This window comes from Varroa destructor, unplaced genomic scaffold (assembly GCF_002443255.2).
Source record: "Varroa destructor unplaced genomic scaffold, Vdes_3.0 BEIS01000003.1, whole genome shotgun sequence".
NCBI lineage: Eukaryota > Metazoa > Arthropoda > Arachnida > Mesostigmata > Varroidae > Varroa > Varroa destructor.
The window spans coordinates 36,183,042-36,201,275 of record NW_019211456.1 but is presented as its reverse complement, the minus strand read 5'-3'; the positions used below and the strand labels follow the sequence as shown (position 1 = coordinate 36,201,275).

At 38.0% G+C, this 18,234-nt stretch overlaps 2 protein-coding genes across 26 annotated transcripts in view; one reads left to right on the top strand and one right to left on the bottom strand.

The window, feature by feature from the left end:
- LOC111246965 (uncharacterized) overlaps window positions 1–17,692 on the bottom strand; it is a 20,703-nt gene extending 3,011 nt beyond the window's left edge. The window contains exons 1-4 of one of the 9 annotated variants that reach the window (XR_002671901.2): window positions 7,788–7,924; window positions 6,501–6,735; window positions 3,886–3,983; window positions 3,445–3,561 (exon numbers count right to left, since the gene is read on the bottom strand). The gene's annotated coding sequence lies outside the window, so the exon portion shown is untranslated. The other 8 variants (XR_002671897.2, XM_086982231.1, XM_086982233.1 and 5 more) reach the window with 8 other exon arrangements.
- Window positions 4,418–17,064, top strand: LOC111246966 (uncharacterized). Of its 17 annotated transcripts, XR_015322686.1 has the most exons (9): window positions 4,418–4,558; window positions 6,921–7,068; window positions 7,345–7,440; window positions 7,817–8,476; window positions 8,913–9,022; window positions 9,249–9,299; window positions 9,667–11,096; window positions 11,457–15,583; window positions 16,271–17,064. XR_015322686.1 is itself a non-coding variant. In XM_086982229.1 (6 exons), the coding sequence occupies exons 1-6, from the start codon at window positions 4,540–4,542 to the stop codon at window positions 9,671–9,673; spliced, it is 396 nt and encodes a 131-aa protein (XP_086838355.1). In that variant the 5' UTR covers window positions 4,444–4,539; the 3' UTR covers window positions 9,674–11,100. The 17 variants fall into 17 exon arrangements, 1 of the variants encoding a protein (XP_086838355.1); XR_015322681.1 differs by lacking the exon at window positions 9,249–9,299 and having other exon boundaries at window positions 7,345–7,435; window positions 7,817–7,929; window positions 8,353–9,022; XR_015322685.1 differs by having other exon boundaries at window positions 7,817–9,022.
- Window positions 17,693–18,234: the final 542 nt, after the last annotated feature.

Below are 18,234 nucleotides of genomic sequence, written 5' to 3'. Positions count from 1 at the left end.
TATATATATTTCAATTTCTTGCAGAGTGATGATTCACTCGAATATATATTTCTATATTGAACACATTTACGAGTTCCTCAAATCTTTAACGCCGTTCACTCCAGTCTGAAGTTTTCAAAATTCTTTCTTGATATTTTTATACTCTTTTTAGCATAGAGTTGCTGTATATTGCGTCTTATGATATTACGTTGCTTGCGTGAACATGAAAAACGCACATACTTGAAATCAAATATTTACTTTATCTTCTTGATCTGTTTTTGTGAAAATTATATATAGATTGAAGTGAAGCCAATTTCGAATTAAATATCTTTGGTGGTGGCATGGGTATCCGCTATTCCGATTGAAGTGCAGAAAAGCTCTTTGAGACCACTCTATTCTATGTAATAATGAGATAGAGCGAATGTGGTGTCATCCAGCCTTATAAATTTGTGCTTAGGGTGGATCTGTAAATTCCTTATTTTTATAAAAAAGTTGGTTACATTTCTTCTGGTGATCAACATACAGTATGTATTTGTATGTCATGTAAAAACAACACGGAGTCATATAGACTTTTCCAAAAGATGGAGGTCGATAGTGCTACATTTATTCATATATTTTACTCTATGTCGCTTCAAGTAATCGGACCACTGAAACCATAAAATGGCACAGATTTATGTCTGCTATAAGGTGGTTGGAATAACTAAAGCAAAAAGGCAAATAATGGACGCAGAATCACCAGCAGTGCAACAAGATCTCTGTGCGCAGAAACTATTGCAATGCTTAAGTAAAGGAATCTGTAAAATGTGAAATGTAGAAGACCCGGTGACATTAAACCAATAGAAAAGCACCAACGACAATCAGTATAAAATAGTCTTGAACGTACTTCACGAGTAGCTCTTATAATCCACGAAAACAAACAACATGAGCACAAATGCTAGCTATGCTCAAAACGTATAAATTCTGTGCCAAAATTCGCGGTAAGATCATACCCATGTTAATACATTTACGCCGTGCGTGCTCACTTCGATGTTACATTTCCTTAATAAGAAATACGCGCCTGGATTTTTTAGCAGTATGGAAAATAAAACGTGACAATGTGCAGGGTAATATTCCATTGCGTCAAGTTACAAATATGATTGTTACTGTTGTAATAACTCTATGTGTTATAAGTCAGCGATATTGTTTGGGAACAAAAGATGATGCTAAATGACAATGTCCATATTTTTAATAAAAAGTATTTGCGAGAGAAAAAGTTAAGGGTTGCTACAATTACGCTCATTTGAATCTATACCTTGGTTGATACACAGCTTTGTCAGGATAGAATTCTGAATGTCGAAATAAGTAGGGCTCAATACACCAATGAAAACAGAAGTAGCATTTTCTATGTCCGAAAGCCTGTTGATGATAACAAGTCAGTAAATAGCTTCCTTGCCTCCCGTATTCATACTATATTTTAAAAAAACTTTTTCATCCGCACAACTGATATAGCACTTGTGTGTGTGTGTGTGTGTGTGTATATTTACTTATTCACGCTCCATTGAAACACTGTCTATCGCAATAAAGATAAGTTAACGTTTTACATTTAACGAAAAATCCTTTGATATCAGTCCTCAGCCAAAGCTCAAAGTCGTCCTAACTGTCGCAGAATTTTTGGGACTCTCCATTCCAGTGGTTGTCCGATACCTAGTGCCGTGCAATGGGGCCCTTGCTGCCTGGAGACAACCAGGCATGACGAAACGTCGATCAAAAAAGTAACTAAAACCAGATTTAACAGTCGGTTGTTTTTCAGAAGTATTGACCGTTCGGCTATTATTTGCGCTGTCGTTCATTAATAGAAGTTGTTAAAACATTTTTCTCTGCACAGACCTTTAAGGCAATCCGACGATTAAAATGAGCCCAACTTCGGAGGCGAACAAGAGAAGTACGGCTATTACATCCTCATAAGCATTATGCGATATTCGGTGTGGCGTAAATTATTTTTCCTAATGATTACTTAGTTATCTTTTGTGTTTGGCAAATGCAAGTCAAATGACTGTCAGAGACACTGCTGATGGTAGCGGATCAAAGGTTAAACTGGATGCTGCGTGCAAAGGAATCGCAAATCAGCCAACAGGATGCGAATACAAATACACACCATTAATTTCGTTTATTTTTCGTTTCTCTCCTACACGAGTCGTCAGACAAACGGGGACGTCAACGAAGACATTTGATAAAATGTAAATTCGGATAATGGCATCAACATAGTGATTCGGATCGAACGCGTGCAGTGGTCGTCACGGGAACAACTGTGAAAATGCAATTGCGAGTGCATTGTTCTTTTTGCTCGTAGTCGACCAGTACTTTCATATACCAATATGAATTAACTATGATAAAGCAACGTTTTTTTTCAGTTGGCTGTTTCCTTTTTGAAAACAAATCTTTCCTCTGTGACCTAGACGAGGACACCCGATTTTGTATTATGATATTCAATTGTCTCATCAAACTAAAAGGCAGCATTTCAAGTACGAGATAGTAATGTGTATTCCTAAATAAAGATGTTCCTGGAATAAGCTTAACATATATAATATAAGCGAACCAGATGGTAACCGTTACTATGGTATGTTAATACGATATATCGTAAAATTATAACGAACGACTAGATTTGAGATGAATGTAAACGGAAATGTTGTTATAAGAAGCATTTCACTAAAAAACCACAATTTAAGACTGTGTCCATCGCTTGGTATATCTATGTCTACATACGCCAATGTGGATAAAAATTATTATATATATACATATATAGCTTTTTTCATAATAATATGCATCAAACATTATCTATAAGCAATAAAGTATTTATTTTCATAGTCTGTGAAACCTATTGTCAACCAAAAATGTACAAGACAAACGCATATATATTTCGAAAGTTTTAAAGAAGGTGTGTTTAAATTCCAAAAGAGTTCAGTGAAGAATTAAACGGAAAATACTGCATCAAAATTATTCGGAAAATTTGAAAATCACTTAGAGAAGCACAAATGGATTCTTATTATGCTATTGTGTTGATGAAAGAAGTTAAGAAACATTTTAAAAATATTATGAAAACATCAACATCATGTCTTTCTCACTTGTAATATTTTCAAAGGTTGGTTTCTCTGTCAAAATGCCTTATGTTGTAAAACATAAGTTATGCGCCTAGAAATAGTAACGTGGTGGTGGATTATATCATTACGCAGAAGCAGGCCACTTAGGCCTTGGCGATGTTCAAGACTAATTCTCCGAATAAATTTTGTTTAATTGAACAACTTGAGTGTCAGATCAGCTTAACTAGGTCGCTCGGTTCAATCCGAGGGTCGAAAACAAGGTGTAACCTTTGATATAATTTTGTCACATCTTACTACAGGTGAATTTTTAGACGTTAACTTTTAAGTTCCATTCCATCCAAAAAAAACGAAAATGTCCTTTGGCTGTGAAGAACTTAGTGTGACTCACCTTTGTACTTGTTCAGTATAGAAAATTGGCCGACGGAGATTCCCATAAAACTTCTATATGCGGAAGGTTTGCAATTGGAGTCAGCATTTTTTCTCCATGATTAACATCAGCGGATCTCTGTAAATATTATAAGACATTAGCACCAGCATATGTATTTATTCACAGTGTGATTACGTTCAACCAGCTCTATATAAAAGCTGAGCCACCAGTACACAATAAAATTTTTTCTGACCAGTAGCTGTCGACGGCTGTAAACGAAAACCAGGCTGAGTACGCATCTTCCTTTATTCGACTTAAATCACGTGAGTTAAGTCAGTTGTGTTTACTGCTATTATAGGAGTTTGTTGGTGAGTGTTGAATTTAAGCGTTGGTTCTAGTAGCGATCCAAACCATCGCGCGATTCCCGTTCCGCCTCACCGCTAAATGTCAACACAAACTGACCTCTTAATGACTGTATGTCCATGCGTACAGCAATAACATACCAATCCAGGGGTAGCGCAGTGAAAGTCGCCTAATTTGATCCAGCTTTCGTGCGACTGCTGTAATAAAAACGAACGCATGCACTCGTATATTTATTATGGGGAACATTTTTCTTTTTGCAGTTAGAGAATTCATAATGATCTGCTGTTAATTCACTGTCACAGACAATTATCTTTGGCGAAAAGCAGGGAAAAAGTAAGTCCGACCAAGATGGAACATACGAACCAGCTCTAAAGAATCTGTTTTGACAGTAAAAAGGAGCCAAGCAAGAGATATCCCTTTGAGCTAGAGGATATTTATCTTTATGTACGTTTATGTATGATTACAGCTAGCAGACGACTTTTTCTGTTTTTAGCTTGCGTGCACTTTAGTGTTTGTTCCTTTTGTTTTTCCACAGTATTACGGCTATAATAGCCACTCTGGTACTAGGTAGAGCTAAGCATCACTTTAATTGGCTGAAAACGAGCCGGTCGTGACTTGAGTGTAATCGACATAGCATTCTCTGTGCATCTTTCGTTAACCGTGTACCTTATGGGGTGTGGAACTGCTCGTATGGGAAGACTGCCATAACTCAAATACGACGCGGTGGAGTGATGAGTATTTAATATTGGGAGAATGTTTACCACCAACATCTGTAAGACGTTTAAGAGTTTCGTGCTTGGGCTAGTTGAGGATATTTACAGCCGTGATTTAGTTCATTATTCCTATTTCAGGACCATGCATAATATCATAGTAGAAAAAAATACGATTATCTTAATTTGTTCTAAGGGTGGTTTTAAGGTACCATGGGGCTTGTTTTAAACCTAGGCTCAATTAGTGTGAAATTGCATTTATTCAACGATACCACTGTATGGCACCGAACTGAAATGCTTTTCAATGACCTTAGATAATCGATTTGATAACTGATCCTTAATATAGTCAATACCACCAACTGTTAATTTCTTTGCGTGGTGTAATTGTATTAATCCATAAATATCTATTCAGATTAGATATTTATTCTAAATTGTTTACATGAACAGGAGTGGACGTAAACTGCTTTAGAATTGGCAGCATAACAAATCTAAAAAGGAACTGTACGTTAGGTATTCCTTCACCCTTAACTTTCAACCGTTTTCAATTTGCCATTAGCCCTACGGTAAAGTTACACCTTACATGTGATACCTTACATCAAAAAATTGTTGGCATTGGACTTTTGCTTGGATTCCCAGCTGCTGGCCCACCACCGGTAGATTATTTAAGTGAATCCTGTGGGCAAAGTTTTGTGGGGGGTTGGAACAAGAATGGCGAATGTTGAGAAAGAATGGCCATATAGCACCCCATCTTTGATAAAGTGTCCGCTACACAACGCTCAGAGCAACCATCACTAACCACTACTGGATGGGGCAACTAGCGCTTTCGTATTGTTTGTTACCACTATATATTAGTTATTTTGTGGCAACCCCCAGCGGCTCTGTTTAGGGACCGCTTGGAACATCGTTTGCCGATTCGTAGTGCTGGCGCACATTTTGCTAGCTTTGTGTCGCTGCCGTTACCACTCAGTTTTAGTTAATATAGTAGAAACAGCGAATTAGCGACGATAACATTTCAGCCAATGAAAGCGACGATCATTGAGACCCAGCAGAGCCGAACGAGAAATATACTCTCATGACAGTCACTATTCACCACCGTTTACGCCCGGTTGGCATACCAACTATGTCTCAGGGTCCCTCTGTTAGCCGTTTCACGAATTAGCACTGTTTCACAGCTAAGACGCCCAGGCACGCTCGGACGTTACCGGGTAGGTAATCCAAATCGACTTGATATGCGTTGGCATCTATCTGTTAATATTGTAGAGGCTTGACATTGATATCCTCACGAAAATTGCTATCGTTCGCGCGTTTTGTGTTAACGTTGCTAATAATGAACTATAAGACCTGCTCTACCCGTCCGAGGAAGATTACTTTTAGTTAAAATTCGTTTCTAAAGGCGCTTAACGCTTACATCCTAATCAGAAAAAGTGAAAGGAAGATTATTCATTTTTCTGTTGTCGGATCCTGTGTACGACGGTAATAACAAAAGTCTTAGAATGTAGCTTATTGACAAAACAGTAAGAGGATTTGCCTCTATTTACCCGAAAGTGTTGATTTTATTTGGCGGTAAAAGTAGCAAAAAAATCTTGAGCTGTGAAATCAGTATACGACAAGATCTTATTGGAAACATACGACACGAAATACGTTAACCAAGGATTTCATGTTTTTTTAGTTTGGCTGAATTATCAGATGCGTACCAGCGTTTATATCTTGTCACAGCTACTGTTTTGAAATAAATGAAGGCTTTCAGGACATTTGGAAAACTGTTCTACGCAAACCTATGAAAGAAAAGCGTCCGTTAATGGCTGTTATATGTTAAACTAAATTTTGGAGGACACTGGAAAAACAAGGAACGGGATCAGCTGCATAAAAAAATATTGTGATTGGAAATCCCTTGTTCTAACACTTTACCCTAAATCCATTTAACAAAGGTTAAAATCCATGTTTTATTCCCATAGAATATTTCGACTACGGATTGACAAAGTTTGGAAATTAAGTCAAGCTTACCCTCGACAAATACACAAGTTGTACACGTTCCTTGTGTATCGTCTTAGTATTTTTCAGCAGTTTCCAGAGTGACAGCCAGATATTCATGTCTACAACTAACGGCAGATTACAATAGGATGTCATGCGGTCAACCCATCACTGAAAAGTCCGTCAGTGGTCTGTTGTACATGATTCAAAGCCAGCATATTTATATTAAGGCTTTGCAGGCAGCTTGCGGCTGACACAACAAAACAGTCTGAAATTCGAGTAGAAATGCAAAGCTGAAAATTTAGAGGCCTTATAGCAGCATTCTAGCAAGCGAAGACAGTCGTGTGGCTTTCAAGATGCCGCCTTTGCATTGGATGTGTTTAAAAGCCATGTCGTACATTGTCGCAGTGATGTTGTTCTATAATAATTTATGAAGTTGGTTCATTGTTCCAGAGTCAAGCCATTTCAAGTTTGTTTGCTTGCTGTAGCGTATTTCGGCCTAAGATGTATAGAATGGATTCGACCCTAAGTTAGAACTCATCACAAGGAAACTGTTCTTGAGTTTAGTACGGCCTTAACCGTTGCTACGCAAGTTAAGTAGGTGAGCGCCGCAATTTATATCTGCTAGTCTTCAAATAAAAGAAGAATTTACAGTATAGCTGCATTTAAAATGGACCCATTGTGTGGATATAGTAACACCTCTATCCACGCGTTAGTTGGTAGAACTATTTAAAGCGATTCAAACAAATAGAGAAGAAGTTTATATGTAGGGGGATATTTTTAAATTCAATCAAAAAGCTCTGCAGTAAGCCACTACCAGGAGCTTCTTAACCTGATAATATTTTTGGTTCGGAAATAACTAACTTTCTTTGTGCAGGCAAACTGTGTAACGTCGGCAATTCATTTCGGAAGTTAAACATAAGCAAGACTTCACTTTCCATGCTCACTTCGCTTTGGCATCTCGCTACGTTAAGTTAGCTTCTAATTTTTACTTCCAAATGAATTGGGTTTCTACATTTCTCCACAGACGATTGCAAATCGATTGCATATTCCAGTAACCACTGGCAGAGTATCATTACATTGTTTCAGAGGCTAGCTCTTTTTTGTTAGCTTATGAAGTGAGAAATAAGTAAGCAAAGCAAAACACCAATGGTAAAAAGCTTCTATAAAGCACAGCCTATCCGTAATATAATAAATCTATAGCTGATGAAATAACCGGATCCAAACAACATGCACTGTATGTGAATCAGTCGTTCGGCACAGAGACGCTCTTTACTCAGGGTTTTGTATTCGGCTGCCTATATTAACGAGTTTACTAACCTTCACTGATCTCATAACTCTTCTTCCAGTTCCAGTTTTCGTCAGTGTCAACATTAAGCCGCTTTGTCGCTTTGTGTTGAAGATTGAATGCGAGTATCGTCGATGGACAATCATCCCGTGCATGCACTGGTCCGAAATAAAGGTCGTAGAAGCGGTATAACTCCCGTATATGATTTCTCCGATTCTAATTGTAGTAGAATAGTAATAATTTGACGCATATATAAAGTGTACTCTTGGCAGCTCGGAACACGCGTAGTTTCGTGGTGTCTCTTAGTTTGTTATTTACCGTAACTCTATAATTAGTTGGTTCTTGTCGACCTTTTGCCAGGACCGTTTATCATAGAAGTCTCGACACTTTTGGCGTTCAACTCAAAAAGGCATTCTGCCATCTTGAGAGTTTCCGAGATTTCTGGCAGGTTATGTCGATCAAAGAAATACTGAAGGCGATCGTTTATGAAATATTCTGTAAGAGCAACGATAAATGACAGATGTGCTTCACAAATGACAAGTAGTACGAGCGGAACGACCGATTAGTAATCAACTAACCAAACCTGTATTTGTGTAGAATTTTGGGTACTCGTAACGCTGTTGTTGATCGTCTATTGGCACACAATGGAACCAGTCAGGCTTCGTTATCCGAGAAGTAATAAACGGCAAGACGATTGCAATTGGTCAACCTAGATTTCAATGTAAGCTTTGTGCGAACGTCAATCGGTGACTGATCTTCAGTCGTAACATGTGCCATATGGAACATGTTCGCCTTCGTCGAAATGCGTAAAAACTTTTGGCGCTTAGAGTTTGTTTGTGGTTCATCTAATTATGACCTTGGCAACGTCTTTTGTGTAATCGTGTTTATCTATGATGGATTATTGGCGTCATCTGAGCCCGTGATAGTGCCCTAAGAAGTTAGAACTGAACTTCCTGGATAAATATAAACCAAACCAAGTCTGCTATCCTGTTTGTTGCTATCTTATTCAATGGCAAGTTAGTTCGCGGAAACATATCTGAAGTAGTCGACTGGAACGACTTCGAGAATATTTCTAACGTAATATCTAGGGGCTAGTTCATCAGAGTGACTGAATGAGGCTATAATTATATTATGATAATATGCTTCTCTAAACTTAGAACCACGTGAAATGGCTAAGGTCTGAAAGTAGGAGTGGACATAGTTTGTTTCGTTCTGAAGACAAGCTGTTTGAAGCAGTGCTTGATGGCAGTACCGGACGGAAAACTCGGTACGTATATTTAGGGCCTGTGCAAATGTACCACTGGAAAAGCTCGCTTGTTTTTCTGTTATGTAATATCTTTACTTCACAGTTATTGCAAACTGTTACTTCACTTAAGTACACATAATTAGAATACGATTGCTTCTTTCCCGTTTGTTATATTGATTTGTATAGTAATTTAGTTTTACTGAAAGAAGCCACAAAATTAAAATGGTATTATATAATCCTTCGCAAGTGAGAGGTCCGAGCGTCGCGCAGAAGAGAAGAAGCTGATAGATAATACAGTGTATGTCTTTAATACACATCACGCGATTTTATGGCTGTAATGTTTTTATTTAGCGTATTATTTTTGTTCTTATTACTTCACAAAAACGTTTCAACCGTACTGCATCATTTAGCATTAGATAGCTTTTTTTTCTATTTAGATAGTATGTTTGTATATTAATAGTAACACTTTATAGCTTTTACTAATGCTTCGAAAAACAACATTTTTTAGATGATCAATAAGATGCAACACTTAAGCTCAGTGAGCAACTTTGACCAATGGGTTACATATAAACTGTCTAGAAATTCACTCGATGCAGACAACTGGCGTGATCGGTTGAGCAAGTTCTGGCGTTCCTAGATACTCAGCTCTGGCGATTCATTTACAGGTCATGAAATTAACGGCGTGCGTTAGCTCTATCAAGTCAATCGCATTTGGAGATGCGTGAGTTTCCGGTTGAGAAGATGGAGGGCAACAGTTTGCAGTTTCGATTTGGAGCGTATGTTGAATCTAACAATGACTGTGAATTTATCGCTGATCTGATAGACTCGAAATTCCTCGATCGTGAATATCAAAAAAACGGATCGTTATTCATATTATTGTGATTCGTGTTTCAATGTAACTGTTACATCGACGGGTCAATAGCGCGCAGATAGAGCTATTCCCATCTAAAGTACCTTTTTCGGTTTCTACATTTAAGCGCAGAAATCGTATTGTCATGAATTGGATAAGGGCTTGCGTGTTGTCGAAGACCTTAGTGAAGAGTCGATTTTTCGGAAAAGCGTTGACCTAAATACCATTGGTGAGGAGTTCTCCTAAATGTCAAACAAAACCGATTATGTCTTATCATGATTTATCTTGGCTTTGATTGATAGGCTATTCATTGGGAATAGTGTTGCCAGAGTTTATGATGTATTTGATCCACATAGGTAACTGAGCGCTACTTGCCTCTACGACAAATATCAAAGGGTAAGATTAGTTAAAAAAAAAAACACACCCCGATGATGGCGCCGTCTCTCGTTTTTAAAGCGGACCAAAATGATGTTCGGAAGCGACAAGACCTCAGAATACAAACCGACCATTGATTCGATGTCGCTGCTATTGAAGGATTGTGTACGTGTGTTAAATTTTATTTAGTCGATGTCGGACTTCCGTCACACCACCGGAATTATATGTTAGACACTATGCATAAATGAATGCAATGCCATTATTTTTATTACTGTATCCCTTCATCGCCAATTATCACTGCCTCTGCTTATGCTGGTCCGTTAGTTTCCTTTCGTTCCTTCGGATATATGGGTATTATCTATTACCTAACGTAGCTTCTGACGTTACCTGTAACTGAAACATGTATTTTGATACAAGAACGATTATGTAACACGCCATCTATTAGTGTTGAGCGAGAATTAAGCTAACTCCAAGAAACTTTAATGATCGTGCTCGTTTATCAATCAATGCGCGCCCAGTTGGCCAGGAACAATAGAAGGAACAGTATAATCTAAGTGTGAAAAACGTGGCGACATTTACGGCAGCAGCAGCATAACGTGAAGGAACGCAGTTGCAGCCAACATGTGCACTGCTGAATGAGATAGAAGAACGACAAAAGCATACCGAAACGACCCCGAACGTCGTAACTCAAAGGGCTTTGTTGTTCGTCAATCGAGCGGCCGTTAGCCACAGCACGTTATCATCGAGCCTATATATCGATCCTAAGAGAAAGCATCAGCCTTATATATATACGCATATATGGTTATTAAATAACTAGATAATCTCACCAATATATCTTCATGAGGCAGGCGGTCACTGAAATCGATCCAGGTAATATTCGGTGAAATGATTTCTCGTTTAGCATTATTATATATATATATATATATACACTACATGGCGTATTCTTATGATTATTATTACACGAATTCAGCGTAGCGATAGATACGCGTATCTATGGCTACGCAGAGTTCGCCAGCTACGTCGGAAAGGGACCAAGCTATCCTATAAGCAATAACAACATATACCAATAGTAGTTGTAACCATTGAACTATGAAGTTCAAAGATAACGGTGCGTCTATATATGTTTGAAACTTCTTCAACTGTAACAACGAATGAACACTTTGGAAGACCGGATTGTTGAAGATTTCTAGCCGCATTAATGTGTATGTCTATGGGCGTCGGTCTGTGTAGGTACGTCTAGAAGATCCGAACTGCAACCGACGATCAAGGCCAAAAATGTTGCTGTGTTCGATTCGACCGTGCGTCAGTAACAGCGTGAGCCGTGGGGGTCGAGTAGATGTTAAGGGTGAATATTCCTTTGATTTGTCCGTGATATCTCTTTTACGAGCAAAGTGCTGTCACGTCCTATGTACAAGGTTGTTCGCTATTTGTTCGAGTGTTCTCGGAGTTACTGGCTTGTTCCCTGGCTCTATCTCAAAGTATGCTCACCATTATCGTATATTAAATCGAGCGTTACATATTTCGACGAATATATAGATAGAATATCGTAGAATTACATCGAAGTATTCAAATGCAGACTTCAATCTTCATCTGCGTTTAAGCAATTCGCAAAGGTTCTTTAACGGAAGGTAAACTGCGTGCGACTGATCCGGTAATGGCAAATAAGGTTGACATCAAGACAAATTAATGATCAAGAACTTGATCCTGTGCTCCATTATGCCCCTACATTAATCGTATGATTGGGCCAAGACATAATAAAGGTTTATACACCGAATGGCTATTACAGGTCCAGGGCAGCGGAAATCAGATGGAGCGTAACACGAACTACACGAAAAGCACTTTATAATGAAAACAACACTGATGGAAGCGTTATCAGAGTGCGAACGGAATTTACTGGCATAAAACTAGACTAGGCCACATAAGGAGAACTTTGCGTTTGAGATGAGTTGCAGTATAATAAACTAGGTAAAACGTTATAGCTACATCTAGTTTAAATATAGTTGCCAGATAATAAAAGCGAATTCGATCTGTAACATCTAGGCACATAAGGAATGCTTCTTTCTCATACATTTTCACCCAAAGTCGTTTTCTATACGAGCAGTATTCTTTAGCGTTATGAAAAGGGTTTAGTGATGTGATAACATCAAAATCGGGTTGCAACAGCGTATCCCTGTAAGAAATCCTGGACCCAAAAGAGCTGTGAGTAAATTAATCAATGTACTTTATTTATTTTTATTTAAATTTTCTTCAGATTTTCTATTCAATAACAAGAATCTAAAGAGTGCAAATAAGAAAATTAAATTTATATGATCGAATTTCGTTGCTTTGAAAGAAATGTTCGAACCACAGAACTTCAGTAATGAGAACGCTGCGGCTGCACTCAGACGTTGTGCTATTTGAAAGCAATTGAAGTCATACGTGATCTGCGCTCTTTTGTTTAACCTTTAAATATAGGGCGTAATAATATATCAAAATAGTAAACGTAGTAAAAAGCGAACCATTTGAGATTAAAAAAAACTATTATCGCAAAATGTAGTTGTTTAGCGTAGACACTGTTGTGCCTATACGCTAAATGTAAAGTCTAATTAGAAAAAAGCTGGAATTAAGGTAATCCAATCTCAACTGCATTGAATGTTTTTATAATGAATTTATAAAACTCTAATAAACGCCATACTGTTTGTGGTATACTTTTATAAAGAAATGGAATAATGCTAAAACAGCGGTTCAATAGGCGAGGGTAATTTAATGTGCAAACGGAAGTAAATTTTTGTTTAATTGAATTAAAAATATCAAACTGTTGTCTACGTTTAAAACGTAAAGACATATAATTGTCAATACCCACTTGTCAATTATCAATACCCACCATAACCAACACACACTTCACAGATTTCAATTTGGAAAAATTTGCTATTACTTCTATATGCAATTGTTCGTGAATTGCTCGCGGATATCTTAGCTTGATAGTTATAAAAATTAGTAAAGTGAAGCTTTACACTTCTCTTTACACCCTATCTCAATCAGCCAAAATTACCTGAACATCTCTAAGGCTATTACTTTTATAGTTATACGTATGACTTCTAAGAAATTCGCAAGGTGTCAAATTAACCGGTATTGATGGGTTTAGCGTTAGTTTCGGATAACGGCGATCATTCCCTTTCATCCCAATAATTAATTATCGTAATAATTTAACCGACAAACAGTAATAAAGAATCTAGTACAGGATCTCACAATACAAAATGTGTGAAAAGTATGAAAAAATAGATGTTTTGGGTTTACAATTCGATACCGAAACAAATTATATAATTAAAAATGTGCTTGCTTCTGCCGGCTGTGGGTATATAATACCCTTTCCACGGCAAATCAATGGCTAGTCAGTAGCGGCATTGTTTTGAGACAGCTGACTCCCACCACGAAACAAAGTGTAAGCTAAGTAAGTTGACGTATTACCTCCGCACTATAAAAGTATCCTTATATTTTCACGCTGTTACTATCTTATTCGGGAGATTTATCTGTAAAGAAATTGATTTTTTTCGTAAATTAAATCTATTTGATTGTCGATAGGCGATGGATCTTTTTTCGTTCCCGCGCTTACATGCAGGTATTTCAGTGTTGATGCTTCATCTACAGTTTGGATAATAATATTTCGCAAGCTGTTAATTTCTTCATGAATCGGAGAGTCAAATTAGCTCAACATTTCGCCTCGCATAATCCATTCTCTTGCCAATAAACCCTCCGTTGATCCACCAGTGGGTTCACTTCTTTCAAAATAACCACACACACATATATATGGTTTTAGTTAATCTCTAACATAACCATGGAAAACATTGCTTCAACTATATCATCAGTTCCTGTATAATTTATAAATACGTGTGTTGTTCTGCCATCGGCTATCCGTCTCATGGTCGCAGCACAGGGCTCGTGCTTTTTTATACTACCTTTCTCTCTGAAAGCCCCTTGCTGCCTTCACTTACTTCTCGGTAGTCGTCGTGCTGCTGACGCAGCTCGTATCGAACATAGTAAACCCTCTAAGACCCCGACTAATGAATAGACATGATATGGATATTGACACAGGGATGAAGTCAGTCACATCAGTGATGGTTGTGTAAATGTAATCACGCATCTTTCGGCTTTGTCAAGGGTACACGTAGACTAGAGTCAAAGCAACGATTGTTTTCTTTTACCTGTCTGTTTGATTAGAAGTAGTGAACCTCCATAAGACATGACGAACAAAGCTAAACAAGTGGTGGGTTCGGCTGAACTTTACGCTATTGGCTTGTAAGAGCAGACCTGCTACGCTGAGCGTGATCTTAGCTGCTATGTTCAATGCGAATTCGATAGTGCTATGCTCGGCCAAATTTAAACACTTTTCTCGTATTAAATAAAACGTTTTTTTTTTTCAGAGAGATATTGGTAGCGGTGATTTGTAAAAAGCGAAAACAAATAAAAAGTTAAAGACATGTTGTCATAGGCAAGCCTGACATTATGATTCGCGTTTCTTGAATGAATACCGCTTGACATGAATACCGATCTGTGTCAGGCGCATACAGCGAAATCATTGAAATCTAGGCTATTTATTTACTAGACTGAGGATTTATTAAAGGAGGTAGAATATCCGTACTTTTCAACAAAAGTAACGTAATTTTTAGCCTACGGGTTCGCTAATGAGACCTGAGCAGCGGCGGCGATCGTAACTGCGGACCCGTATGAATGATATCGAATGTGGCAGTGGAACGACGTATAATTTGCAGTGCAACAAAGGCAATCAGGAGCTACGGAAGACTGCTACACTCTAGTTAGTTGTTTTCTACTATTAATCACGGCTGATTCTAATAAGGGGCTTTCTGAAATCAAACTGAAGCTTTGTAAGCTTTGATAAAGCAGAAGTCGCGGCTGATTTCACGTGAAGCCTTGTTAAAAAGAAAGCATCCAAAAAGCCAATTAGTGCTGCCCATATTTTTGATCTTGTTCGAATTTCGATACACTGTCTAGTGTTTTACTTACGACTTTGACAGGGGCTATTTAGTTATGTAAAAAAGCGACGAAATAAAATATATGAAAAAAGCAGAGTTCTGGAGCTTCGTTGCCATGCGATAGCATGTAAAGCTATGCCGTTGTGACAGTTCACAGTGGTTTGGAATTTGTTTAGCCCTGATGAGGTGTAATTATACGTTATTACTACATATAATAAATTTCCGTTACGGATAACGGTATACTGTCCTGAAGTCATAAGAGTTCATGGAGACCTTCGACAGTTTGAGCGCAATGGCGCAGTAGTTTGAATCTACTTGGATATGTAACATCGAAGCAACACAGATAATCTTTCGATTTTCCGGCTTTGCTATATGGATGTTATAAAGGTACGTTTACGCCGTCACCGTTGTACTAGTGATTTAAAAAGCCTACCGTTATGATGGTTTTTTGATAATTTTTTAGTGGTAAGTTTTTAAAGCTAGACATGAAATGTCTTGTTCTTTCATGATTCTTAGTAATAGATATCTTGCAAGTTGGAAAAACTTGTTTGTGTTTACCTATAAAAGGTGTTTGCATTTTTTTTTTCTATAATGATGAGTATTTCTAAATTTACGGCTTAGCTACATGTTATTACGTATTAATATATTACTATCTGCATACAAAGTAACATGGTCAATCGCGAACATTACTTGTCCCCTTGCTTCCGCTTTTCATGTAGTTACGAAAAAACTTTGAAGTAAGTGTGCAACATTTTCACTTTGGTAAAAGTGAATTCGAATATCTTATCACGCTATAAAGTGCTTTATGGTAGTAAGGCAAATTACCGCTTATTAAGAGACGGCTGAACTGTGGTCCGAATTGTAACCGAAAGCATGTTATAGAAAGTACCCTTAGGACACGTCGGCTACAGTTCGAACTACGCAATTTTAGCTTAAGCTTAATTATTTGTTTTAGGTTGATTTAAGCATCTGGCTTTATCATATGTTCAGCATCATTGATATATGAACGTGTCCTATTGTTTTTTTATGACGCCGTGTCATTGTCCCGGTTGTTCCAATGATTCTCTTTCGCAGGTGAAATTGGGCAAAGTTCTCCGAACTAAGCTGTGGACAATCAGCTCTTGATGCTAGTCAGTGTGCAGCAAGTTCTGCGGCTAATTGCTATTTTTCTAAGTTATCTTTTATCTGAAAATAGAAGGGATATGATTTTTGAGAAGAACATCTTCTACGTAGACAAAACGAAATATCACGGTGAGAGCTCAAAAGACTAATGTTGCTATGAGATGCTCTGATCTAAAATTATGTGAAGACAAGCTTTTTTTATGTATTTGATATGAAGCTATATTTGAAGCAATTCTAATTGTGATCCATCATGTTTTTGGCGCTGTTCTTCAGCCTATAATTGAAATATCTTCCTCGACCGTGTTCTTTTATATATTTGCTATGCTCTTCGCCTATATGCTGGCAACTATGTTGTCGAGGAAGTTAAACGTGCACAAAGATCATGCGGTCTGTATTCTACGTGTAACACTACCTTTGTTTTTTCTTATAGCTAAGTTCAATAACTCAGCTAAGTTCATCAACACAAGCACCTGTTGCAATACGGGCTGTATGTAGTAACAACCTGTAAGAATTAGAGGTAAAAAAATCTAGAAAGAACGCCCTTCAGAGGACCCCAAATCAATTTAGTTGTGTATATTAGAACACAAATATGTCTTCGAAAGCGACGAACCCGTAAGCTGTTTGGTCTTTGCACTTTTTTCATATATTCACTCTTTTCATTTGACTATCTATCTGCAAAATACTTGAAATTAAGGTTGTCAGCACATAATATATAATAAATGTCCTGATCAGGATCTCCGGTAAGTGTGTCGTTGTTTAGCGTTTTTGCATAGGAGATTCGCTCGCAATCATGAGTCCTAATGAAGAGCTTTTTTCCTCATATCGGCATTAGTATACGTGTTCCGCAGGGAGTCACTCGCATGCACTTATACCATTGTTAGCCCCTACGTATCCGAGACAAATGGTAAGTTTAGCTTGAATCTTAGTATATATAGCGCCCACATCAATTAGTGCTTGAATATTTTTTTTGGCAAACGTCTCTATACTTACATTCTGTGTACCCAGGACTTCGAAGACAGTCTTGAGGATATTCCGTTCCAGTCAGTGTATTCCACGGGAATAGCAATCCATACTTAGGTTCTAGTTGAAATCATACGGTAATTCGTATGATTTTTAGGCGCAAAAAGGATAATGCCGCCGGTGATCTGTCGATGTTTGCTTGGCTGAGGCTTTCACCTGGATTTTCGTATCTTCTCCACTAACAGATAATTCGAAGAACCCTCGAAAAAAGAAGTTTTTGTCATTGTTGAGTTTTTGTTACGAGCCAAAGATTGGTATTTACGTTGAACTTCGTTCGTAATTGACCGGTTCCTTTGTGTCAGTTACTCAGCTTTTACGCGGTGGCTATTACCAATTAAACCAGTCTTCTTCAGCACCACGTTTTTCGGTTACTATCCTGAGTTTCGAACGCTGACGAATGCAAGAACTAATAATCACATTCACAATTGCAACACGTATATCTGTATGCGGAAACCACTAAGCTGGCAGCATTGCTGACATTACGAGGCTCCTCTACCATTGTTATGGCATCTATCGTTTTTCTAATAACGATACATTCAATTAGGATAAACACCAGCGACACCACGACAAGTAGAACTAGTCTCCGCCGAGTGAGATTCGCAGATTATTGGACTACTAAATGCCTCATCCCTATTTGATTGGTGGACGACCTACAGAACAGCAACGAAACTATGATGATGCCAATTACAAAGGCGATAAACAAAGATTTCCGCTAATTACTGACCAAATTCATTAACGGTTAGTGGCTTGGCGGCAGGGGCTGCGGTCACCATTCCTGAAGCCATCTACATCATTTTTTGAATCAAGACGACTGAGGTATATATGAATAGATAGGAACGATGAAAAGCCGATGGCATGAAGAATCCGCCGTTTACAATTGACGTCTAGCAATCCAC

Coding starts and splice junctions, on each gene's coding strand:
- LOC111246966 (XM_086982229.1), top strand. Junction 7,441..7,816: donor TTGGCATCTCGCTACGTTAA/GTTAGCTTCTAA, acceptor CTCTTCTTCCAG/TTCCAGTTTTCGTCAGTGTC. Junction 9,023..9,248: donor AGTACCGGACGGAAAACTCG/GTACGTATATTT, acceptor ATCCTTCGCAAG/TGAGAGGTCCGAGCGTCGCG.